Source organism: Grammomys surdaster, unplaced genomic scaffold, assembly GCF_004785775.1.
Source record: "Grammomys surdaster isolate TR1022 unplaced genomic scaffold, NIH_TR_1.0 124565, whole genome shotgun sequence".
Taxonomy (NCBI): Eukaryota; Metazoa; Chordata; class Mammalia; order Rodentia; family Muridae; genus Grammomys; species Grammomys surdaster.
Window position 1 is genome coordinate 111,409 of NW_021619544.1, and position 27,966 is coordinate 139,374.

A 27,966-nucleotide genomic window follows, 5' to 3' on the forward strand; every position below is an offset into this window, starting at 1 on the left:
CTATGTAGTTTGGTCACAGTTAATTAAAAGAAGCCAAGACAAGAACATGGATGCAGGGCCCAATTAGGGTCCATGGCATAATGCTTATTGCTGCCATATCTATGTTGTCTACAATCCTATTTCTTACAGTGCCCACAACAACTTGCCTAGAGGTGGAACTGTCCAAAAACAGTAGGGTCACCTTATATTAATCAATAATTAAGAACATGTCTTACACACATACACGTGTCAAAATGATGGCACCCATTCCTCATTTGAGATTCTCTGTTCTCAAAGTGTAGGTTTGTGATCTCATGAATGAACTCATTTTCCACCAAGTCTTAATCACTGGTATTTCATTAGGCAATGTTATGCTGCTATGTCAGTAAGATCTTAGTATATTACTTAAAATTTTTGTATCATTTAGTAGTACTTTTGTTATGACAAAGTAGAAAGAGGTTGAGTACCATCTAACATTTAAAACTATTAAAGTTTCAATAATGAAATTTAGCTTTGTTCTTCTGAAGAAAATTTGTATCTGGTCTGACTAAAATAACATAACATTTTGGAATAAATATACAACCTAGCAACCCTGTACTAGAAGCCAACATGGAGAAGACCTCCACAACTACCATCGTCTTTCCTCTTGTGCTGTGGTAGACAGGGAGGAAGGTGATCCAGACACTGCAGAACATCAGCATGCTGAATGTTAGGAACTTGGCTTCATTGAATCTGTCAGGAAGATTCCTGGCCAGAAAAGCCACAGTGAAGCTGGACAGAGCTAAGAAGCCCAAGTATCCCAGGACAAAGTGGAAGGCAATGACAGAGCCTTTGTTGCAAATAATGATTGTCTTTCCATGTTCAGACTGTATATCTCTGTCAATGAAGGGAGGAGATGTTACCAACCAGATTCCACAGAGAACAAGTTGGATTAGGATACAAATCGGAATGACCAACTTAGGTGCCCCTGCTGCGAGCATCCCTCTCATCCTATTTCCTGGAATAGTGAGCTTGAAAGCCATGACCACAGTTATAGTTTTGGCCAACACTGTAGAAACAGCCCCTGTGAAAAATATTCCAAATGTGGTCTGCTGCAGGAGGCAGGTGGCCTGGTTGGGATATCCAATGAAGAGCAATGAGCAGAGAAAGCACAAGATGAGAAAAATGAGGAGGATGTAACTGAGAATGCAGTTATTGGCCTTCACAATGGGAGTATCCTTGTACTTCACAAAAGTGAAGAGTACTAGAACTGTGAGGGCAGAGAAGCACAGAGCCATGCAGCCTAGAGCCATCCCCAATGGATCTTCATAAGCCAGAAATGATATAGCTCTTTGCAGGCAGTGGGTTTGCTGTAAGTTGGCATACTTATTATCTGGACACCTTACACACTGCTCCATATCTGCTGGTGAAAAACAAACCTTCATAAGATGTCATAATTATGTACTTAATAATTGAGTACTTGGATTACTCAAAGGATACCTCAAAAAATATTTTGGTGTTGAGCATTTATTTCTTTCCTTATTGCTGTAGGGATCAGTATCTTAAGGCTAACTTAATCCTATGCTTGGTGATAAAACAATATACCATCTTAGGAAATGGAAGAGAAAATTTACTTATTAATTAAACAAGTAAGAAAATATATTTAGTGCATTGTAAATAAAAATATTCATGAAGTAATATTATTTAACTGCTGAAACTTTAAACTAACTATCACATATCTGTGCAGTGTGCTGATGTAGTTTTCAATGCCAGCTGATGAAATGCGTTATCCAATTTATTGGCTTTGACGGTTGTTCCCTTTTTCAGTGTCTTCAAAGGGCACAAGAACATAAAATTACTCATGTAAATACTCTTTGCATAAAGCAATATTTACATTATTAAAGTTGTATGCTTCACAGAGAAATTCATGTCCTCCTCTTTTAGTAAGGTCTCTTTTTCTCAGCTACACACTGCAATCTAGACGACATGAAGATTATGGATATTCTCACTCATCCCTCTTTCCTTATTGGGCTCTGATGGCTGATGAGCACTATCACATGTTTTAGTGCATTACTGAACTCTCCACTCTTGTTCTAATTCTTTGACAGCAAATACTTCATCCTATAAGCCACCTAAGCTCTTAAAATATATTTTATTAAACAAGAATTGTTACCATGAGCATCTGGCATTTGTCAGAGACCAAACTGGAGGATAGAATGGAAGCATTGTGGACTGATCATGTAGTCAAATTACTTTGTTCGACAAATCAAGGAAGACTAAGCATGTGCATAGTCTGTGTTTAAAATGTATTGTTAAAAATGCTTACAGGATTCCATTGCCATCTCTCCTCCCATCTTCATCACACTTGCTGAGCTTGAACCTTACAAGTAAGTTTCCCATCCCCTATCCATCTTCCCTGCTTGCCGAGTGTTCTGGAACAACCCAAACTACACTGAGCAGCCTGCTATCCCTGGAGAATCTCCAATCTCCCTATCCCCACCTCTCTACCCACCTTCATCAGACCTGTGGATCCTCAACCATACAGGTAATCGTCCTTTCTCTCACTCATCTTCCCTGATTACTGAGTCCTTTGGAGCAAGCCAAGCTACCCTGAGCACCCTGCTACCCCAGGCAGACATCTATTTTCTTCCACCTCTATGCCCACCTTCATAGAATCTGTAGCTCCTGAAACATATAGATCTGTAAATCCTGAACCATTCAAACCTGCAGATAAAGAGCCATACAACCGAAGTATATCCATCAAAGGCCTGCCACACTAGGACCACAGAGGTTTACCACCCCACTTCCAATACCTACTACAACAAGATTATCCAGTGACCAAACCTATTTTGATGGCTAAAGGTCCTTGAAAAAACAAAATCAACAAAAGCCTGGGCAATATGACACCTTTGGAGCATAGCTATCCTTCTACAGCAAGTCCAGGATATTCTAACACAACTGAAGCACAAGAAAATTACCATAAATCAAATCTTATAAAGATGACATATGCTTAGTCTCTGGCAGTGCCTTCTCAGGCCTCAGTTGGAGAGGATACACCTAATCCTGTGGAGACTTGAGGCCCCAGGGAGGGAGGAGACTGAAGGGAATGAGGGAGCACCTTCTCAGAGGCAAGTGGGAAGGAATGTGGGATAAAGAACTGTAGGAGGGCGGACTGTGGTAGGGAAATGTCTGGAATGTAAATAAACAAATAATTAATAAAAAGTAGAAAAATGTGTACATTTACACAATACACTAGTACTCAGACTTTTAATACAAAATTATTAAATTTGCATATAAATTAATAGAACTAGAAGAAAAAGATCATAAAGATTGTTAAAGAGGAAAGGAATAAATGCCTCAAAAATTAAAGGAAAATACAATCTCATAGGTAGAGATCTTTAAAGAGAAAAAAATGAGTCCCTTACATATATATGACATGAAAATGGAAATACAAGCAATAAAAAAAATACAAACTGAAGGAACCCTGGAGATGTAAAACCTAGGATAGAGAACAAGAACAACAGAAGCAGGCATTACCAACAGAGTAAAGGAGGTGAAAAAGAGAATCTCAGGTATAGAAGATACAATAGAATAAATTCATACATCAGTCAAAAAATATTAAATATAAAAATATCCCTGACACAAAACACCCAGGAAACCTGGGATCCCAGCAAAATACCTACTGGGAATAGAAGAAGAGAAGTTTCACTTCCAAGTTCCAGTAACATTTTCAGTAAAATTATAGAAGAAAATTTTCCCAAGCTAAAGAAAGAGATTCCTATTAACATAGGAGAAACTTATAGAACACCAATTAGACTGGAGCAGGAAAGAAAATCCTCCCTGCACATAATAATCAAAAACAAAAATCTACAAAACAACAAAAAAAGAATATTAAAAGCAGCAGGGGAAATGGGGCAGGAACATACAACGGCAGACTTATCAGAATTACACTATACTTCCCAATAGAGTCTCTAAAAGCAAGAAATGTCTTGACATATATCTTGCAACTTAAAAAACCATAAACGCCAACCTACCCCAACAAAACTCAGTCGCCAGAGATGGAGAAAACAAGATATTTCAAGACAAACCAAATTCAAACAATTTCTCTCCACAAATTGAGCCCTACAGAAAATATGAGAAGACAACTTCAATCCCACAAGGATATGTGAAGCTAAGGAAACACAGGGAATAAGTAATTCCCTATCAGCAAAACTCAGGGATGGACACATAAGCACACACACACACACACACACACACACACACACTCTAATAACACCAGCATGTAAATAACAGGAAATAACAATCATTGGTCATTAATATCTCTCAAAATCAATAGACTCAATTCCCCAATCAAAAGACAATAAAACTGGAATAGAAAACAGGATCCATCATTCTGCTGCATACAAGAAAAGCCTCAGCAATAAAGATAGAAGGAGAGTTGGAAAAGAAAGTTTTCATAGCCAACGAATCGAAGAAGCAAGCTGAAGTAGTCATTCTAATATCTAATAAAATAGACATTCAACCAAAATTAATCAAAAGAGACAGGGAAAGATAATTCATACTCATCAAAGGAGAAATCTATTAAGATAATGTCTCAATTATGGACATCTATGCATTGTTTCATGGTATAGATGTCCATAATTGAGATATTATCTTAATAGATTTCTCCTTTGATGAGTATGAAGAAACACAATGGGAGCCACATTTGTAAATGAAACACCTTTTTCTTAAATCACACACCGAACTCCACAAACTGTTAGTGGGAAACTTCAACATCTCAGTCTCACCAATCGACAGGTGTAGGACCGTGAAAGGCAACCTGGTTTCTAGTCGAGTGCCTGCTGGAGACTCCAGGTGATCCTGAGAGGTCCCAGATGGGATCCAGGTGACCCTAAGGGACAGCATGCATTTCACCACGCTCCCAGACTCCAGGCTCCTGACACAAGGCTGCAGACCTCCATAGATTTGGATTCCTTCATCATATAGGACAACTCCCACTAGCCCCTCCACGGGTAGAAGGCGAGACTACAGGCCACAGAACCTCAAGACAGATCTCCATAATAATGAGATACCTAAAGGCCAGAGGGACATAGCCAATTAAACATTCCTAACCAGACCCTCCTCCTTGCAAAGATATTTAACCTCAGACCCACCCCGGGAAACTGAGGTATAGTTTTCATCTACTTTTAGCCATGACAATAAACATCTTAAGACAATGGACTGTTTCTCTTCTTTGGAACCCACCATGGGGAACCGTGGAGCAGGTCTTCATCTACAAAGCCACAACCTAATCTCCCACAGAAGAACTCTCTGTGTTCCCAGGCACGGAGACCACCAACCCAGCCACCCAAGCCAAGCGAGCAGCCACCATACAGACAAACGAGACTCTCATTCCCACAGGATACAGCCAGATCTCATCTCTCCCCTTCTCCCCTTTGTCTGCAGGCAAATCCAGCCCGTACACCCCTACTTCATTCTCAGCTTTCCACAAAACCCCAACAGCATCTGGGGGCCAAAGAGCCTGAGAACCAGTCTGGGTGCCTTTTGGCCCGGGGACACCCAAGCCAAGAGCTCTGGCTCCCCGCAGAACCTCAGCCTGTGTTCCCTCACCCACTGAGTGGAGTCCCATGGCTTCACATAGCCCAACACCTGTCCATCACCAGCCTAGGAAGAACACAGTCAAACTTCCCACACTTCTGCCTCTCCGAGCCACAGCTCAAGCCTCTGGGGGAGCAGATGTGGGACGCACAATTCAACCCAACAACAGGTCTCATGCACACTACAACCCAACAGACAGGTCATCCAGACAAAACAGAGAAATAATGAAACTAACAGGCATTATGAATCAAACAGACCTAATAGACATCTATAGAATATTTCACCCTAACACAAAAGAATATACTTTCTTCTCAACACTTTATGGATTCTTCTCTAAAATTGACCACATAGTCAGTCACAAAGCAAGACTCAAAGATACAAGAGAATTGAAATAACCCCATTACTCTTATGATTCATCTGAACTTCTTATCTGAACTTCAACAACAGCAGAAAAACCAGAACGCCTGCCTACTCTTGAAAATTAAATACCCCCCTACTCAATGATCTCTGGGTCAGTGAAGAAATAAAGAAAGAAATTAAGCACTTTCTAGAATTCACTGAAAATTAAGGCACAAAACACATATATTTATAGGATACAATGAAAGCAGTGCTAAGAGGATAGTTCATAGCACTAAGCAACTCGATAAAGAAATTAGAAAGTTCTCACACCAGCAATTTAAAGGTAGACCTGAAAGCTCAAGAAAAACAGAAGCAAACACACCAAAGAGGAGTTGAAGGCAGGAAACAGTCAAAATCAGGGCTGAAATCAGTTAGTTAGAAACAAAGAATCAATGAAATCAAAAGCTCGTGTTTAGAAAAAATCAATAAAATAGACAAACCCTAGTCAGATCAAAAGACAGATGGTATCCAAAAAATATGAATAATTAGGTCCTCTGAGAGGCACCACCCAGCAGCTGGCTCAGACAGACACAGACATCCACAGCCAAAACCAGATGGAGCTTGAAAATTCTTATGAAAGGAGGAAGGTTTATGGGCCCCAAAGGAGATAGGAACTCCACAGGAGGACCAACAGAGTCAACTAAGCCAAACCTTAGGAGTTCTCAGAGTCAGAACCACCAACTAAAGAAAATGCATGTGCTGGGACTAGGCCTCCCCACACATTTTTGGCAGATGTACAGCTTTGTCTGCATGTTTTGTCCCAAACCACTGGAACAGGTGCTATCCCAACAGCTGTTACTTGTGTGGGGAATATGTTCTACTAGCTGGACTGCCTTGTCTGGGCTCAGTGGGAAAGGAAACACCTTGCCTCACATGCATTGAAGTATGAAGGTGGGAAGAATACCCAGTGGGACCCCACCCACTCAGAGGAGAAGGAAAGGGGGAATTGGAAAAGGATTGTGGGAGGGACTGACTGGTGGGGGGGGGGCAGTGAGCACGATATGATGTGAATAAAAAGATATAAAAATAAATTTTAAAAATTTAAAACTCAAGAGAAACCACATACTGGCAAGAATGTACATCAAGGGGAACATTCCTCCACTGCTGTTGGCAGTGCAAACTTATGTGACCATTTTGCTAATGTCTTTGTTTCTGTTGCTGTAACAAAACACCATAGTCAAAAGGAACATATGAGAAAAGTGTTGATTTCTCTATGTGCATTGGTCACAGATAATTGAAAGAAGTCAAGACAAGAACATGGATGCAGGGCCCAATTAGACTTGTCTAGAAGAAATTCAGGGATTTGGGATGGAGCAGAGACTGATGGAAAGGTCACTCAATAACAGGCCCATCTTGAGATGCATCCCATTGGCAAACACCATTCCCTGAGACTATTAATAATACTGTTATACTTGCAGGCAGGTGTCTAGCATGGCTATCATCTTAGAGGCTCTACACAGCAGCTTACTGAAACAGATGTAGACACCGATAGTCAAACTTTGGATGGTGCTTTGGGACTATTATGGAAGAACAAGAGCAAGGATTTCAGCCCCTAAAGGGATAGGATCGCCACAAGAATGCCAATAGAGTCAACTAACATGGACCCTTAGGGGTCTTGCAGACAGAACCTCCAAGCAAAGGACATACATGGGCTGGACCTAGGCCTCCCTACATGTATGTAGCAGATACTCAGCTTGGTCGTCATGTGGGCCCCGAACACCTAGAGCAGGGGACTATCCCAAAATCTGATGCCTGTATGTGGGATATATATTTCTATCTGGGCTGCCTTATCTGGACTCAGTGGGAGTGGAAGCACCTAGTCTCAACAGATTTCAAGTGTCAGTGTGAGGGGAATCATATAAAAATTAAATGGTTACAAATGTTTCTCCCCCTAAAAGTTTTCTGCAAAATATAAAATCAAAACCATCATGTTGTGAAAAAAATGAGTTTTTAGAAGATATTGAAGGTTATTGGCAGGCTCCCAAAATGTTGATATCATTCAAAAAATTAAATTCTGAAACACACAGATTTTAGGTCTTTCATTTCCATCTAGGCCATTTTACATTTCTACTTTGGAAAGAGAGGATACTCGAATTCACTAATTTTTTCCTGCATGGAAGCATTTACCTGTGTCATTGGAAACCTCATTTTCTGGGCAATGGACACAATCAAAGCAGCAGTCTGCTGTTTGTTTCTGATGAGTTTTCCTGAATCCAGCAGTGCATGTCACACTACATGTGGAGGTGGGAACCTGAGGATATAATTTATACATTCATCAAAAAAAAAAAATATATATATATGACAAAATTTTTGGTTTATATATATATAGTTACATATATATATATATATATATATATATATTTAACAGATATTACTATATATATTCCTCTGATAAATCACTTATCAATTTCAGACACATTATTATTTTGAGTAAGCCTCCAATGCCCTGAATGTAACACAATATTTACTACATCATGTAATATTAAGTGTGTAACAATTGTGTTGTACATATTTTAAAAATTTCCTTCTAAAAGTGATTAAATCGAAACAAAACATTTATGTGGCATCAGTTTCTCTCAAATGATTTATAAATAAAATGACAAGGATACTGAGTTGTGTGGGGAGAGAAGGTAGGGTAGATCAAGAAAAAGTTCTTTGATGAAAATGAATAAAGCATGTTATAAGACTCTCATAGAATTAAAGTTTTTATAAGTTTAAAACAAAGCCAGGAATGTGGAATTAATGAGTATATACTATACTTCATTAGGCTATAATGATGTTCAAAGAGTATCGTTTATGCGTAGTTACAAAATTTTTATTGAACATATACACACATTATTTTAAATTTCATAAATGTGTTTCTGTATTGTGGGGTGAATAGACTTGTAGCTACATTTGAAGGAGCTGAAAGGGATTGCAACCCCATAGGACGAACAACAGTATCAACTAATTGGACCTCTCAGAGCTCCCAGAGACTGAACCACCAACAAAGGAACATATATGGGCTGGTCCATGGCCCCCACTACATATGTAGCAGAGGACCGACATGTCTGACCTCAATGGGAGAAGACGCACTTGGTCCTGTGGAGGCTTGATGCCCCAGCAGAGGTTGATTCTAGAGAGGTGAGGTGGGAGTAAAGTGAATGGTGGAGAAGCACATTCTTAGAGATGAAGGGGAGGCAGATTGGGTATTGTGTTCATGGAGTGGGGACCAGGAAGGGGCACAGCATTTAAAATGTAAACAAATAAAATAATTAATAAAATGAAAAAAATAAATCATTTTATTAGTAATTCTGAAAAAACCTTGTATATATAGAAATAAAATTTATATATATATATTATAAATATACATATATATCTTTAAAATTTATAAATGTGTTTCTGTATTCTGGGATGAGTAGGCACGTGGGTGCATTTGAACAAGGAATCAAAGGCCTTTGGACCTTATGATCTAGATTTGCATGAAGTTGTGAGTTATCAAATTTTGATGCTGGTAACTGAGGATGGGCCTTTTGCAAGAGCAGCAATTGGTCTTAACCACACAGCTACAGCTTTGGTGCCTCATATTTTGAAATTTAGATATACTTGAAAGAATGAAAACTGTGGTATACTCACTGATGTTCCTCCTGTGGCCCACTCCAAGTCTTCAGATATGTGAAGTCGTTGACTCTGTGGGAGACAAGGAAAATAGCTTCCTATTTTCACTTTTATTCCAAGGCCTTGTGGAAAATTCCAAATGTTGAATATGTCATACTCTGCACACTGATTTTCCCTGTGATTCATATTCACAAGTTCTCCAACAGGGTTAGTAAATACCCTGGTCTTTAGCAAGGAAGCCACCTAAAGGAGATGCATCATTAGATGATTATATATCAAATAAGGCAATACAAAATTGAGAATATTTCCTAATTTTTCAATGGCTTTCAGGGAAGACAGATATATTAGTTATCCCATGTAGTAAAATACAATATGGCTCATGGGTAATTAAAAATGCTTACCAAATAAGGAGTAAAACAGTGTGTGTGTGTGTGTGTGTGTGTGTGTGTGCGCACGCGCGCGTGCGTGCACACATGTGAACACATTTGGAAAAAATAATTTTAAAAAATGAAGCCATGTATGGGAGAATGAGTGGATGAGTGGGCAGTCTGAATGTCTGGAAGTTGTGGAAACAAAGAGTGGTAGTGGGTCATTCATGTACATACAGTTTGCATATATTAAATAAACATAAGCTTAAGAAAATGTGCTGTCTTTATCATTTAAGTTTCTTTTTAAAAGTTACTTTAAATGACAGACTATTAAACACAGCAAATATACCAATTCCTAAGGAAATTATTCTAATCAAGTAATCACATAAGGCTTTATGATAAAACTCTTAGCTATTTTATTCTTTGCTTTGTTTTTTATTATTTGGTATTTTATTTATTTACATTTTAGATGTTATCCCCTGTTTCCATTCCCCCGGACACCCCTTATCTTATTCCCCCTCATCCTACAACTACGAGGATGTGGCCCTACCCATCCACCAACTTCCTCCTCCCCAACCTTAAATTCCCCCACACTGGGGCATCCAGCCTTCATAGGATCAAGCACTTCCTCTTCTACCAAAGCCTGAAAAGGCCATCCTCCACTACACACACAGCTGGACCCATGAGTCCCTCCACATATGTTCCCAGGCTGGCGGTTTAGACCCTTGGAGCTCTGGTTGGTTGTTATTGTCACTCTTCCGATGAGGCCACAAGCCCCTTCAGCCCCTTCAGTCTTCTCTCTACCTCTTCCATTGGGGACCCCATGATCAGTTCAGTGATAAGCTGTGAGCATCCGCCTCTGGCAGAGGTTCTCAGGAGACAGGTAGATCAGGCTTCAGTGAGCAAGCACTTCCTGGCATCCTCAACCCTGCCTGCATATGGTGACTGCACATGGGCAAGATTCTTGTGTTTGGAAGTCTCCAGACTGGCCCTCCTCCAGCCTTTGCTCCATACTTTGTCTCCTTATTTGCTCCCCTGAATATTTTGTTACTCCTTCCACAAAGGCCCGAAGCACCCACACTTTGGTCTTGGTTCTTCTTGAGTTTCATGTGGTACTGGGAGATTTTGGGCTAATATCCACTTATCAGTGAGTGTATACCATGTGTGTTCTTTTGTGATTGGGTTACCTAACTCAGGATGATATTTTCTAGTTCCATCTATTTGACTACGAATTTGATGAATTCACTGTATTTAATAGCTGAATAGTACTCCATTGTGGAAATGTACCATATTCTCTGTATCCATTCTTCTATTGAAGGACATCTGGGATCTTTCTAGGTTCTGGTTATTATAACTAAGACCCCTATGAACATAGGGAAGCATGTGCCCTTGTTATATGTTGGAGCATTTTTTGGATATATGCCCAGAAGTGGTATAGCTGGATCCTCAGCTATTAATATGTGCAGTTTTCTGAGGAACTACCAGACTGATTTCCAAAGTGGTTCTACCAGCTTATAATCCCACCAACAATGGAGGAATGTTCCTCTAACTCCACATCCCTGCCAGCATCTGCTATCACCTGAGTTTTTATCTTTGCCATTCTGACTGGTGTGAGGTGAAATCTCAGGGATGTTTTGATTTGCATTTCCCTGATGACTAAGGATGCTGGACATTTTTTAGGTGCATTTCCACCATTTGAGTTTCCTCAGTTGAGAATTCTTTGTTGAGATATGTACCCCATATTAATAGGGCTATTTGATTGTCTGGAGTCTAACCTCTTGAGTTCTTTTTATATATTAGATATTAGCCCTCTATGAGATGTAGGATTGGTGAAGATCTTTTCCCAATCTGTTGGTTGCCATTTTGTCCTAATGACAATATACTTTGCCTTACAGAAGCTTTGTAATTTTATCAGGTCTTATTTGTCAATTCTCAATCTTAGAGCATAAGTCATTGGTTTTCTCTTCTGGAACTTTTCAGCTGTGTCCATGTAATCAAGGCTCTTCCGCACTTTCAATAAAGGCTCTTTCCCCTCTTCTATTAGTTTCAGTGTATCTAGTTTTATGTGGAGGTCCTTGATCCACTTGGATTTGAGCTTTATAAAAGGAGATATGAATGGATCAATTTGCATTCTTCTACATGTTGACCTCCAGGTGAAACAGCACCATTTGTTGAAAATGCTATCACTTTTCCACTGGATGGTTTTAGCACCTTTGTCAAAGATCAAGTGATCTTAGGTATGGAGGGTTCATTTCTGGGTCTTCAATTCTATTCCACTGATCTTCCTGCGTGTCTCTGTACCAATACCATGCAGTTTTTATCACTATTGCTCTGTACTACAACTTGAGGTCAGGGACGGTGATTGTCCCTGAAGATGTTTTATTGTTGAGAATAGTTTTCGCTATCCTGAGTTTTTTTGATATTCTAAATGAATTTGCAAATTGCTCTTTCTATCTCTATGAAGAATTGAGTTGCAATTTTTATAGGAATTGCATTGAATCTGTAGATTGCTTTCCACAAGATGGCCATTTTTAATGTACTATCCTTGCCAATACATGAGCATAGGAGATCTTTCCATCTTTTGAATTCTTCTTCGATTTCTTCCTCCAGAGAATAGAAATTCTTGTTATACATATTTATTTGCGTAGTTAAAGGCACACCAAGATATTTTATATTATTTGTGAAGGTTGTAATTTCCCTAATTTCTTTCTCACCCTGTTTATCCTTTGAGTAAAGGAAAGCTATTGATTTGTTCAAGTTAACTTTTTTATCCAGCCACTTTTCTGAAGGGTTTTTTTTTTTTTAAAAAATCAGGTTTAGGAGTTCTCTGGTGGAAGTTTTGGGGTCACTTAAGTATATTATCATATCATCTGCAAATAGTGATATTTTGATTTCTTCCTTTCCAGTTTGCATCTTTTTGACCTCCTTTTATTGTCTAATTGATCTGGCTAAGGCTTTGAATACTATACTGAATAGGTAGGAAGAGAGTGGGTAGCATTGTCTAGTCCCTGATTTTAGTGAGATTGATTTAAGTTTCTCTCCATTTAGTTTGATGTTGGCCACTGGTTTGCAGTATATTGGTTTTACTATGTTTAGGTATAGGCCTTTAATTCCTGATCTTTCCAAGACTTTGATCATGAAGAAGTGTTGAATTTTGTCAAAGGCTTCCTCAGCATCTGGTGAGATGATCTTGTGTTTTTTTTTTTTTTTTGATATTGCTTATATAGTGGATTTCATTGATGGATTTCCATATTATGAATCATCCTTGCATTACATGGATAAAGCCTACTTGATCATGTTGGATGATTTTTTGATGTGTTCTTGGATTTGGTTTGCGAGAATTTTATTGAGTATTTTTGTATCAATATTAATAAGGGAGATTGGACTGAAGTTCTCTTTCTTTGTTCGATTTTTGTGTGGTTTAGTTATGAGCATAATTTTGGTTTCATAGAATGGATTGTGTAGTGTTCCTTCTACTTTGTGGAATAATTTGAAAAGAATTGGTATTAGCTCTTCTTGGAAGGTGTGATAAAATTCTTCACTAAATCCATCTGGTCATGGGCTTTGTTTTTTAATGGGGAGACTTTTAATAACTGCTTCTATTTCTTTAGGGGATATAGGATTGATTAGGTGGTTTATCTGATCTTGATTTAAATTTGATACCTGATATCTGTCTAGAAAATTATCTATTTCATCCAGATTTTCCAATAGGCTTTTGGAGTAGGATCTGATGATTTTTTGAATTTCCTCAGTTTATCTTGTTTTGACTTCCTATTCAGTTCTAATTTTATTAATTTGGATACTGTCTCTGTGCTCTCTGGTTAGTCTAACTAAGGTTTTATCTATCTTCTTGATTTTCTCAAAGAACTAGCTCCTGGTTTTGTTGATTCTTTGTATAATTCTTTTTGTTTCTACTTGGTTGATTTCAGCCCTGAGTTTGATTATTTCTTGTCGTCAACATCTCTTGGGTGTGTTTGCTTCTTTTTGTTCTAGAGCTTTAAGGTGTGCTGTCAAGCTGCTAGGGTATGCTCTCTCCAGGTTCTTTTTGTAGACACTTAGAGCTATGAGTATTCCTCTTAGCACTGCTTTCCTTGTGCCCCATAAGTTTGGTTATGATGTTTCTTCAATTTCATTAAATTCTAAAAGGTCTTTAATTTCATCCTTTATTTCTTCCTTGACCAAGTTATCATCGAGTAGAGAGTTTTTCAGTTTCCACGTGTATGTCAGCTTTCTGTTGTTTTTCTTATTATTGAAGACCAGCCTTAGCCTGTGGTGATCTGATGGGATACATGGGATTATTTCAATCTTCTTATATGTGTGAAGAAGAAGGTGCTGAGATGAAGGTATATTCTTTTGTTTTATGATGAAATGTTATATAGATATTTGTTAAATCCATTTGGTTCATAACTTCTCTTAGTTTCACTGTGTCTATGTTTAGTTTCTGTTTCCACTATCTTTCCATTTATGACAGTGTGGTATTTAAGTCTCCCACTATTATTGTATGAGGTGCAATGTGTGCTTTGAGTTTTAGTAAAGTTGTTTTATGAATGTCTGTGACCTTGCATTTGGGGCATAGATATTCAGAATTGAAAGTTTATCTTGGTATATTTTTTCCTTTGCCAAGAATGAAGTGTCGTTCCTTATCTTTTTTTGATAATGTTTGGTTACTACAGCTTGTTTCTTGGCACCATTTTCTTGGACTTTTGTTTTCCAGTTTTTTACTCTGAGGTAGTATCTGTCTTTGTCACTAAGAAGAATTTCCTACATGCAGTAAAACGCTGGGTCCTGTTTACTTATCCGTCCAATAGTCCATCCCTTTTTTCGGGGGCGCGCCCAATTGAGTCAATTGATATTAAGAAATATTAAGGAGAAGTAAATGTTGATTCCTGTTATTTTTGTTATTAGAGGTGAAATTATGTTTGAGTGGCTATCTTCTTTTGGGTTTGTTGAAAGAAGATTACTTTCTTGCCTTTTCTAAGGTGTAGTTTCCCTTCTATTTAAATATAGAATTCATTTGGTAAAATGTTCAAACACAGTTTCACAAAACTCACTGATGTACACACAAAAAACATTGTCTCCTATTAAATGTTATCCTTGTGAAATATACATATATATATATACATATACATATACATATACATATACATATACATATATATAAATTCATTTTTATCCATATAAAAATTCATTAGAGAGTTTTAAAGCGTAGAAGTCTTTCCAGTGATAGAATATTCTCTAACAAATATATATGAGTTTCTGAGGGCCATTTAAAAGATCACACTGAAAAATCTAAGCATAATGAAATATAAAAATTTTTACCTGTTGACAGTCATTGAATACTCCTTTGGATTCTTCGATTTGCTGAGATTCTACTTTATGAAGAACGAGTTCATGGTAGGTGTGGGCCACAGCATACACAGCATTATACAAATTGTAACCTTCTTCACTCAGGGCCATGTCAAATTTGTGCAGTGCTAACCATTCCGCTGTGCTGTTGAATATAAAATGATCCATCTTGCTGTTGCTGTTCTTAGAGATTGAACAATTAAAATAATTCCACCCCAGCATAGAGTAAGAAATGTCTATTGGATATTTGGAAGTGTTTATTGTTTGTACAAAATTTCTAAATTTAGCAATATCACTGTTGTGGTGTGCAAAAGTGACAGTCCCATGGAAGAAATCAAGGCTGAAATCTTTTTTATTTGTGATGACATCCCATTGTGAGGTTGTGATCCAGATTCTCTGAGCACCTAAATATACCCATCTTCTAAAGCTGACTTCTAGGGTAGAGTTCATTTCACCATAAATGATAACAACCTTGGCTGATGATGCCATAATTTGTTTATCATATATCTTAGCCTTTGTCTTGTATATCTGCATGGTTTCTGGGATCATATTCACAAATGCTAAACAGATCCCATGTCTTTGCATTTCTTCTCTCAAGTCTGAGAGAAACTGAATGCCCTGGACATCATAAGAGATGACAACTCCTATCCAAGTCCATCTAAAATGAAGCATCAAGGATGCCATAGCATGAGACAAATGTGTGTCCTTGGTTGCTACCTGATAGACATAGGGAAACTGGTCATGGTCACTCAAGTTAGGATTAAATGGTCCAAAGAAAACCTAGAGGACATAGAAAGATGATAAAACATCCTGTAAGGAATATGATTGTTAGAAAGTTTGGGCTTATATACAAGTAACTCACATTTCAGAGCTACTATTGAGGATAGTAACACTAGACTACAAATATCACATATTATTCCTATTAGATTCTAGACTATTCCTGAGAAGTCACCATGTTTTAGAAAACTTATTTAACTGTTTCCTCAATGCAACAAAGATCTGATTATTTAATCCTTTATAATAAATGGATAATATATATTAAAAAAAAAAGAGTACACACACAAACATATGCCAAGCAAGTTTTCTCCCTCGGCACCTATGAATAGAATAAAATGTTGTTAATTCATCCAATATCACACATTCTCACCTTCGGGCACTTAGAATCAATTGCCAGTTTTAAGGATGTTGTCCATGATGGTCCTGTCAGTTCTACATCACAGATTATCTGTGTTCCACAATAATAGTTAATAAAATGCAAAGAATTATTTTGTGGTGAATATGTTTTTTCCAGAAATCCAAATGTATCTTCACACATGCCAGTAAGGAGTGAGAATATCAAAGACATGTTTGGTAAAATATAAGGATTTCTGTTGATCTCATCAGTAGCAAAAAACATTACCCAAAAAAACTCATATCTTCTTTCTGGTATTCTACAAGAAGGCATACAGATGGTTGAAGAGGATGGTTGAAACATGAAATTTTCTTTCCAATTGCAGTAAAACTTCACACTAGGAGACAGGTAAATGCTAACTTTTCTGAAATAAGCTTAAGAAATTAGTGATATTTAGAGATGAATAAACGTTAAAAATTCCCCCAAATCTGTTACTCTTAAATGATAATTTTTATATTTGTGAGAATGTGTAAAGAGCTGTCTTATCTCTGAATGTCAAACATGAACTAGATTACAGTTCTATAATCTAAAATGACTGCAGAATAGTTTTCAAGTTCTAGTTTCACAGAATCAGGCATCTTTAAAATCTTGGAATCTCCAAGTCAACTTCAACTTTACAGCTTCTAGTTTCAATGCCTAAGATTCACACATGATCTTCTGCGCTCTTCCAAAGGCCTTGTGTCACTTCTCCAGCCATGCCTCCTGTAGCACTCTAGACTTGGGTAGACTCCACTCCACTGCTGCTGCTGTTCTTGGTAGACATTCCATGATACTGGCATCTTCAATACTATGGGGAATTCTGATGCACCTAGGGTTCTCCAATAGCCTCTCATAGGCTCTCTTCATGGTGACAAAGTTCACTTTCTTTACATGAATCCTTCATAGCTTAGCCATCAATTACAACTAAGACTGAACCTTCACCACTGGCCTTCCCTGGCATCTCACAGCACCAAGCTTTAACTGCTCTCCATGAACATTTCATACCTTCAAAACTAGTACCACCTAGGTCATTCTTACATGTTACCAACCCAACTGCAACACAAGTGATAACCTAGCTATCTCTGGAACACAGCTTCTTTGTGATCTGAGAAAACACTTACCAGAAGATTTCACCTCATTGATGCTGGTCTCTTCTTTAGCAATGCTAATTTCTTAGCTCCAGGTAACAAGTATCAATTATCTCAGTAGTCCCTTCTATTCTTGACTCTAATGCTGGAGCAACATGGCAGAAGCCACCTATTTCTGCTGCTTGCTACTTCTAGAACATACTGCCCCTTATTCTATTACCAGATTTCTGTTTTCCAACTTTCTCACTCCTGGAACTGCCCAGTAGATTGACCTTGAACATGAAGATCTTCATACCTCTGTTTCCTGAATGCTGGGGTTAAAGACATGTACCACCATGTCTGAGGTCCCTCTTTTCTTCACATAGAACTTATTCTTTAACTCAGAGATCTACTTGCCTTTTTCCATGGATTAAATCTGTGTATCACCATGCCTGTGCCTAAGTTTTCATGGTCACTATTCCTGAAGATCCAGATCGAAAGCCTGTGTCTTCCAACTTCAATATCTGGATCACATGTCGGCCCTCTATTTTTCAACTGTAGGTCATTCCAAACTAAAAGTTTAAACTATTCCTTGATCAACTGCAAACACAAACAAGATTATGTGGGTGGAATCTTGCCCTGAGATCCTTAATATTTGTATTTCCTTGAACATAGGTTTCAGCTCCATTTCACTTCCTGGGTCCATTTATTATCATTTGAACCACATATTGTACTTTTATTCATTCTAAGCTTGCTATGCTTGAACAAATGCTCTTCATGACACTAAACTAGAAAATAAAGACATTGCTAGAATTTTTAGAGATATCCTTTGTCAATGCAATTAATATAAATCTCCTTACATTAGCCACAGGTAGAATCTTCAGACAAAAGCATAAAGCAGTCACATACTTCACCAGTATACCACAAAAATAGGCTCTAGGCCACAGGCTGAAATTCTTCTCTCCTGAAATATTTTAGGCCAGGTCTGTACAGTTCAAATCACTCTCAACAACAAAGTCTTCCATATTCTTGTTAGAATAGCCCATTAAGCCCCACATAAAGCATTCCACTTCATTCCAAATCAACATTCTTCTAAACAAAAGCATAGCCTAGCCCTAACACAGCAATACTCCAGAACCTGATACTAATTTCTGTCTTCATTAGAGTTTCACTGCTGAAAACAGGCACCATGACCCAGGCAACAACTATAAAGACAATGTTTATTTGGGGATGGCTTACAGGTTCAGAGTTTCAGGTCATTATCATCAAGGTGAGAGCATGACAGCATTCAGGTATGAGTGGTACAGAAAATGAGAGTCCTCTATCTTCATCTGAAAGCCACTAGGAGAAGACTGGCTCTCTGGTGGTAAGGAAAAGGGTCTCATTTTCCCAGCCCCCCAGTGACACACTTCCTCAAACTGGCCACACCTACTCGAACAAGGCCATAAGTCCTAATAGTGCCATTCTGTGGGTCAAGCAAATTCAAACCAACATTATTCCACACATCAAATTTTCTATTCAATTGCAGTGAAAATTGTACTACTTGAAATGCTAAATTACTGTGTAAATGCTAGCTTTCCTGAAATAAGCTTGGGAAATTAGAGATCTTTAGAGCTGAATAAAATTTCAGATCATTAATGTATGTCACTCTGATATTCTAATTTTTATATTTTTGAAATACCATAAAGAACTTATGTTATCTCTAAAAGCCATGCATGAAATAGATTACAGTCCTAGTGAGTAAGGATGATAAACCATATTCTTGATGCTCTAAAAGCACAGAAAATTTTTTTAAAATGACTTGAATAGTATATGAAATCAATAACCCATTAAATATTTTTATTATGTGAAATTTGTTTTTTGTATTAAATATCTCAATATTGAGTATTTTAAGAATCAAATAATACAATGATATTTCATTCAACTTTTTGATTCATAATATTTAGTACCCTAAAATTTTTACTAACACATACTGAATAATATCCATAACACAGGACCCTAGTTCTAATAACTTAGTTCAAAATTATGTTTCAAAACATACAGAATAGCCTTTGGGCTGGGGCAGACACAGAGTTGGTCTGCTCCTGTGGAGATACTGAATCATGAGCCATCCTAGAGGAGCCACTGCACTCAGAGCAGCTAGTAAGAACTCCATCTCACTCCATAAGCCCCAGAGATACATCTGGGAGCCAGGGACATTCAAGACCCACCAGCTACCCAAACCCCGCCCCTCCAGAATTCCACTTCCCTTCCACCCCTGCCTGGTCCTTTGGGCTGGGGACACAGAGTGGGTCTGCTCCTGTGGAGATACTGAATCCTGAGCCATCCTAGAGGAACCACTGAACCCAGAGCAGAAGGATTCCCAGATCCAAGAGGTGGCGTAAGTCCCAGGAGTTCTTCCACCCAGGAGAATAGGATCATAAGACCACAGAGACATCTGAACTCTGAGGAGCTCTGCCACAAGCAAGATAACTAGAAATACAGACTCCAGTCTTACACAGTGAGGGCAGGTAACACTAGAGTTAACCAGATGGCGAAAGGCAAGCGCAAGAACATAAGCAACAGAAACCAAAGCTTCTTGGCATCATCAACACCCAGTTCTCCCAATATAGCAAGCCCAGGACACCCCATCACACCGGAAAAGCAGGATTCAGAATTAAAATCACTTCTCATGATGATGATGATAGAGGATTATAAGAAGGACATAAGTAACTCCCTTAAAGAAATACAGGAGAGTACAAGTAAACAGATAGAAGCCCTTAAAGAGGAATCACAGAAATCCCTTAAAGAACTGCAAGAAAACACAAAGAAGGAATTAAGCAAAAACATTCAGGATCTGAAACTAGAAATAGAAACAATAAAGAAAGCTCAAAGGGAGACAACCATGGAGATAGAAAACCTAAGAAAGAGATCAGGAGTCACAGACGCAAGCATCACCAACCGAATACAAGAGATAGAAGAGAGAATCTCAAATGCAGAAGATACGGTGGAAAATATTGACACAGTTGTCAAAGAAAATGCAAAATGCAAAAAACTCCTAACTCAAAACATCCAGGAAATCCAGGACACAATGAGAAGACCAAACCTAAGGATAATAGGTATAGATGAGAATGAAGATTCCCAACTTAAAGGGCCAGTAAATATCTTCAACAAAATTATTGAGGAAAACTTCCCTAACCTAAAGAACAAGATGCCCATAAACATACAAGAAGCCTACAGAACACCAAATAGACTAGACCAGAAAAGAAATACCTCCCGTCACATAATAATCAAAACATCAGATGCACAAAACAAAGAAAAAATACTAAAAGCAGTAAGGGAAAAAGGTCAAGTAACATATAAAGGCAGACCTATAAGAATTACAGCAGACTTCTCACCAGAGACTATAAAAGCCAGAAGAGCCTGGACTGACATCATACAGACCCTAAGAGAACACAATTGCCAGCCCAGACTACTATACCCAGCAAAACTCTCAATCACTATAGATGGTGAAACCAAGATATTCCATGACAAAACCAAATTTGCAAAACCAAATTTGCAAAATATCTTCCCACAAACCCAGCACGTCAAAGGATAATTGATGGAAAACACCAACACAAGGAGGGAAACTACAACCTAGAAAAAGCAAGGAAGTAATCTTCCAACAACCCCAAAAGAAGATAACTATACAACATAATTCTACCTCTAATAACAAAAATAACAGGAAGCCACAATCGTTTTTCCTTAATATCTCTTAACATCAATGGTCTCAATTCCCCAATAAAAAGACGCAGACTATCAGACTGGATACACAAACAAGACCCAGAATTTTGCTGCATACAAGAAACGCACCTCAGTGACAAAGACAGACACTACCTCAGAATAAAAGGGTGGAAAACAATTTTCCAAGCCAATGGTCCCAAGAAAGAAGTGGGAGTAGCCATTCTAATATCAAATAAAATCAAATTTCATCCAAAATTAATCAAAAAAGATAAGGAAGGACACTTCATGCTCATCAAAGGAAAAATCTACCAAGATGAACTCTCAATTCTGAACATCTATGCTCCAAATGCAAGGGCACCTACATACATAAAAGAAACTTTACTAAAGCTCAAAACACACATTACACCTCACACAATAATAGTGGGGGATTTCAACACCCCACTCTCAGCAATGGACAGATCATGGAAACAGAAACTAAACCGAGACACTTTGACATTAACAGAAGTTATGAACTAAATGGACTTAACAGACATCTATAGAAGATTTCATCCTAAAACAAAAGACTATACCTTTTTCTCAGCACCTCATGGTCCCTTCTCCAAAATAGATCATATAATTGGTCACAAAAAAGGCCTCTACAGATACAAAAAGATTGGAGTAATCCCTTGCATCTTATCAGATCACGACGAACTAAGATTTGTTTTTAATAATGACAAAACCAATGGAAAACCCACATGCACATGGAAACTGAACAACTCACTACTCAATGATGACTTGGTCAAGGAAGAAATAAAGAAAGAAATTAAAGACTTTTTAGAATTCAATGAAAATGAGGACACATCATACCAAAACTTGTGGGACTCCATGAAGACAGTGATAAGAGGAAAACTCATAGTTCTAAGTGCCTGTAAAAAGAAACTGGAGAGAGCACACACTAGCAACTTGACTGCACAACTAAAAGCTCTAGAACAAAAAGAAGCAAATACACCCAGGAGGAGTAGAAGGCAGGAAATAATCAAACTCAGGGCTGAAATCAACCAAATAGAAACAAAAAGAACAATACAAAATATCAACAAAACCAGGAGCTGGTTCTTTGAGAAAATCAACAAGATAGATAAACCGTTAGCCAGATTAACCAGAGGGCACAGAGACAGTATTCAAAGTAATAAAATCAGAACTGAAAAGGGAGACATAAAAACAGAAACTGAAGAAATTCAAAAAATCATCAGATCCTACTACAAAGGTCTATAATCAACAAAACTGGAAAACCTGGATGAAATGGACAACTTCCTAGACAGATACCAGGTACCAAAGTTAAATCAGGAGCAGATAAACCATCTAAACAGTCTCATAACCCCTAGAGAAATAGCAGCAGTCATTAAAACCTCCCGACCAAAAAAGCCCAGGACCAGATGGTTTTAGTACTGAATTCTATCAGACTTTCAAGGAAGACCTAATATGAATTCTCTTCAAACTACTCCACAAAATAGAAACAGAAGGAACACTACTCAATTCGTTCTATGAAGCTACAATTACACTCATACCCAAACCCCACAAAGACCCAACAAAGAAAGAGAACTTCAGACCAATCTCCCTTATAAACACTGATGCAAAAATACTCAATAAAATTCTAGCAAACCAAATCCAAGACCACATCAAAACAATCATCCATCATGTTCAAGTAGGTTTTATCCCAGGAATGCAGGGATGGTTCAATATTCGGAAATCCATCAATGTAATCCACTATGTAAACAAACTCAAAGAAAAAAACACATGATCATCTCACTAGATGCTGAGACACCATTTGACAAAATTCAACATCACTTCATGATAAAGTCTTGGAAAGATCAGGAATTAAAGGCCCCTACCTAAACATAGTAAAAGCAATTTACAGCAAACCAGTAGCCAACATCAAACTATATGGAGAGAAACTTGAAGCAATCCCACTAAGATCAGGGACTAGACAAGGCTGCCCACTCTCCCCCTACCTATTCAATATAGTACTGGAAGTCCTAGCCAGAACAGTTAGACAACAAAAAGAAGTCAAAGGGATACATACAGGAAAGGAAGAAGTCAAAATATCACTATTTGCAGATAATATGATAGTATACTTAAGTGACCCCAAAACTTCCACCAGAGAACTCCTAAATCTGATAAACAACTTCAGCAAAGTGGCTGGTTATAAAATCAACTCAAACACATCAGTAGCCATCCTCTACATGAAAGATAAACAGACTGAAAAAGAAATTAGGGAAATGACACCCGTCACAATAGTCACAAATAATATAAAGTACCTTGGTGTAAATCTAACCAAGCAAGTGAAAGACCTGTATGACAAGAACTTCAAGTCTCTGAAGAAAGAAATCGAAGAAGATCTCAGAAGATGGAAAGATCTCCCATGCTCATGGATTGGCAGGATTAATACAATAAAAATGGCCATCTTGCCAAAAGCAATCTACAGATTCAATGCAATTCCCATTAAAATTCCAACTTAATTCTTAACAGAGTTAGGAAAGGAAATTCTCAAATTCATATGGAATAACAAAAAACCCAGGATAGAAAAAACTATTCTCAACAATAAAAGAACTTCTGGAGGAATCACCATCCCTGACCTCAAGCTGTACTACAGAGCAATAGTGATAAAAAGTACCTGGTATTGGTACAGAGACAGATAGGAAGATCAATGGAATAGAATTGAAGACCCAGAAATGAACCCACACACCTATGGTCACTTGATCTTTGACAAAGGAGCTAAAACTGTCCAGTGGAAAAAGGACAATATTTTCAACAAATGGTGCTGGTTCAACTGGAGGACAACATGTAGAAGAATGAAAATTGATCTATTCTTACCTCCTTGTTCAAAGCTCAAAGTGGATAGAGGACCTCCACATAAAACCAGATACACTGAAACTAATAGAAAAGAAGGTGGAGAAGAGCCTCGAATACTTGGGCACAGGGGGAACGTTCTTGAACAGAACACCAATGGCATATGCTCTAAGATCAAGAATTGACAAATGGGACTTCATAAAATTGCAAAGTTTCTGTAAGGCAAAGGACACTGTAAATAGGACAAAATGACAACCAACAAATTGGAAAAAGATCTTTATCAATCCTACATCTGATAGAGGGCTAATATCCAATATATACAAAGAACTCAAGAAATTAGACTCCAGACAACCAAATTACCCTATTTAAAAAATGGGGTATATAGCTTAACAAAGAATTTTCAACTGAGGAAACTCGAATGGCCGAGAAGCACCTAAAGAAATGTTCAGTACCCTTAGTCGTCAGAGAAATGCAAATCAAAACAACCCTGAGATTCCATCTCACACCAGTCAGAATGGCTAAGATTAAAAACTCAGGCAATAGTAGATGGCTGGCGAGGGTGTGGAGAAAGAGGAACACTCCTCCATTGTTGGTGGGACTGCAAGATGGTGCAACCACTTTGGAAATCAGTGTGGCGGTTCCTCAGAAAATTGTACATAGCATTACCTGAGGATCCAGCTATACCACTCCTAGGCATACACCCAGAAGATGCTCGAACATATAACAAGGACACATGCTCAACTATGTTCATAGCAGCCTTATTTATAATAACCAGGAGCTGGAAAGAAACCAGATGTCCTTCAACTGAGGAATGGATTCAAAAAATGTGGTATATTTACACAATGGAGTATTACTCAGCTGTTAAAAACAATGAATTCGAGAGTTTCCTAGGTAAATGGATGGAACTAGAAATTATCATCCTGATCGAGGTAAGCCAATCACAAAAGAACACACATGGTATTCACTCACTGATTATTGGATATTAGCCCAGAACCTTGAAATGCCCAAGATTCAACTCACAGGCCACATGAAGCTCATGAAGAAGGAAGACCAAGTGGGGGTGATTAGGTCCTTCTTAGAAGGAGCAACAAAATGCTCAAGGGAGCAAATATGGAGACAAAGTGAGGGACAGAAACTGAAGGAGGGGCTGTCTGACGACCATTCCACCTGAGTATCCATCCCATGTGCAGTCACCAAAGGTAGATGCTGATGTGGAAGTCAGGAAGTGCATGCTGATAAGAGCCTGATATAGATGTCTCCTCAGAGGTCTGCAAGAGTCTGACATATTCAGAGGCAGATGCTCACAACTAGCCATTGAACTGATCATGGGGTTCCCAATGGAGGAGTTAGAGTGAAGACTGAAGGAGCTGAAAGGGTTTGTGGCCCCATGAGGAAAGCAACAATACCAACCAACCACAGCTCCCAGGGTCTAAACCACCAGCCTGGGAGCACTTAGGGAGGGATCCATGGCTTCAGCTGTATATGTAAGAGCAGAGGGCCCTGCTGGGCATAGGTAGAAGAAGAGATCCTTGACCTCATGAAGGCTGGATGCCCCAGGGGGTAGGAATTTGAGGGTGGGGAGGTGGGAGTGGGAGGTTAGGTAGAGGTTACATCTGCAGAGAAGAAGGAGGAGGGGTGAGGGGATAGGAGGTTCCTGGGTGGGTGGAGATGGGGTAAGGGGACAACATATGAAATGTAAATAAAACATCCAATAAAAAGACAAAAAAACATACGGAATAATATTTGAAAACTAAACCTTGTAAAAGAACATAAACTAATAAAGAAAGAATCATTAAAAATACATTTAAAAGCCAATATGCAATACCACCTGACATAGAGTGAGTGTATTCAAAATATATTATATGTCTATATAAATTATGTAATAATAATTTTACTTGAAAAAGATTCTGTGTTTCTATGAGAGAATTTATGTAATTATTGAGAAAAAATTTAAAACATGATAATAAAAAACTTTTTAAGTCAAACAGTACAAAAATTTTAATTTCATTATGATTGATTTTGAGTCTTTCTACAAAGAACATGCATGCGTTGGTCAATGGCTTCTGGCACATATGTAGCAGAGGACTGTCTTTTTAAGTCCACAGTGGGAGGTCATGAGAATAATCCTGTAGAGACTTGATATCCCAGGGAAGAAGGATGCTGAGGGCGGGTAAGGTGTAGGAAGTATGGAGGTTTCTGGAGAAGTGTGGATGGGGTGGTGATAAAGTGGTAGGGGATTGGGAAAGCACCCTCTAAGGGGCCAAAAAGAGGAGAGATAAGATGAAGAACTATGGGATGGGGAACCAGGAGGGAGGCAGTATTTGGAATGAAAATAAATAAAATATTTAAATTTTTTAAAATGCTAATTTTATACACAATGAGAAAATTTTTGAATAATGATATTTCCATGATTTTGTAGAAAATGCTTTTAATATTTCCAAATGTTAATGCTTATCAAACATGATAATTATTTTAATACACATTTCATTTAAATTTATATATCCATAGCAAATTATATAACATAATACAATATACCACATAACTAGATTATTATCCTCTAGGCACATTTGCACGTAAATTTGATGTTACCATTTAGTGTAACTGTTAATATATCAATTTACTTTAAAAGGTATCAGGTTTCTCTTAACACCTCAGTTTTCCTAATTCTTTGCCATCCTTTAAGTGATGTTTGAGCACTGAGGTCTTTTTTCCATGTAAAGTGTGTTTCATCTGTCCCACCGCCTCCCAGTACATCTGTTACAATTAGGTATGTGAATTTGAACCAAACATATTGAAATCACACTACGTGGTGACACACTGAAAATATTAAAATAGTGATTGATGTGTTATATAATTTTCACTTATTCCTAATGTTACAATGGGAAGAACAGGACAGAATTCCACAGTTTGTATATGCAACTACATATTTTTAATTACTGACATTGAAGGAGGAAAAAAAATACTTACCTAAAATTGATGAGATTACTATAAAAATTTTCTTCTATCGGTCCCTCATAGGTAATAAGAGCAAAACCACAGTCACTTTGCAAATCTCCACCATTATCTTCATTATCCTGTATCCTCCAAAAACAACTGGGATCAGTCAAACTGTACAAGATGAGAGAAAACTTCAGGAGCAAGAAGGAAATAATGAAAGCACACAGCTTCTTCATGTCTGCTAGGATCTAAGATGGAGCACATATGAAATCTGTTTCTTATGCAGACAAACATCACACACACATTTACACCTATGTGTCTGTTTTAAGGCTATTGCTATCTGAAAATCCACTTAATTATATTCTACAGTTCCTTTCCACTCATCCTGTGTCATAGTCCCTGGATACATCTGGAAAATTGTGGCCTCGAGATCTGCATCTGAGGTCTGGAAGCTTTTGATCAAAACATTTCTGAAAACATGTTGTGAAGATCATGTTCTCCACCCTCAGGTGTCATGATTTCATTCATATCCATGGCATACACTCCAGAGACAATCTTCTGAGGAGCTTGGGCCAGAACATGTGTCAACAACCACATGTAAGACACAATTGGCAATCATGATAATGGGTTTCATCAGAACTTCCATAGTAAAAGTTGAGAAAGTCACAACTGTCCCATGCCATTCAGACTTTGAGTTGAATCATGGGACACTATATCTTCCATTGTCTAGTCTAGGGAAGGGCAATCTTACATGCAATATTGAGTCAAGAATTGAGCATTCTCTCTGTTGTACAAATATTATTGTATGATAAAATCTCTTCAAACTTCTTGTGATTCCTGTCATCCAGAGAATCCAGTAATGCCTGGAATTACACAGATTCAACATCTATCCTGTCCAGTATCAGTACCTGTGCAGACATTCACTAAAATATAATGCAGTCTCTTGCCTGATCTTCAGTTCATGGCAGGCAGTACCTTTTGATAAAACATTTCTGTGGCTGATGTTTGTTCATACCTC

The 27,966-nt window shown here is 38.0% G+C and overlaps 1 protein-coding gene across 3 annotated transcripts; it reads right to left on the minus strand.

The window, feature by feature from the left end:
- Positions 1-473: 473 nt before the first annotated feature.
- On the minus strand, positions 474-27,184 carry LOC114636594 (vomeronasal type-2 receptor 116-like). 3 transcript variants are annotated; one of them, XM_028784669.1, is made up of 6 exons: positions 26,979-27,184; positions 16,414-16,696; positions 15,240-16,046; positions 9,572-9,795; positions 8,083-8,213; positions 474-1,378 (listed from the first exon to the last, which is right to left on the minus strand). In XM_028784669.1, exons 1-6 carry the CDS (start codon positions 27,182-27,184, stop codon positions 474-476), a joined length of 2,556 nt encoding a protein of 851 aa, XP_028640502.1. The 3 variants fall into 3 exon arrangements, with proteins under 3 accessions (XP_028640502.1, XP_028640504.1, XP_028640503.1); XM_028784671.1 differs by having other exon boundaries at positions 8,083-8,206; positions 9,571-9,795; XM_028784670.1 differs by having other exon boundaries at positions 474-1,381; positions 8,083-8,206; positions 9,571-9,795.
- Positions 27,185-27,966: the final 782 nt, after the last annotated feature.

What these genes read in the sequence shown, in the direction of transcription:
- LOC114636594 (XM_028784669.1), bottom strand. Translation starts at nt 27,184, where the DNA reads ATGAAGAAGCTGTGTGCTTTCATTATTTCCTTCTTGCTCCTGAAGTTT. An exon ending in TTGATTCTAAGTGCCCGAAG is followed by an intron (nt 16,047 to 16,413) that starts GTGAGAATGTGT and finishes TATGTCCTCTAG; the next exon opens with GTTTTCTTTGGACCATTTAA. An exon ending in TGAGGTTTCCAATGACACAG is followed by an intron (nt 1,379 to 8,082) that starts GTAAATGCTTCC and finishes TTTCACCAGCAG; the next exon opens with ATATGGAGCAGTGTGTAAGG.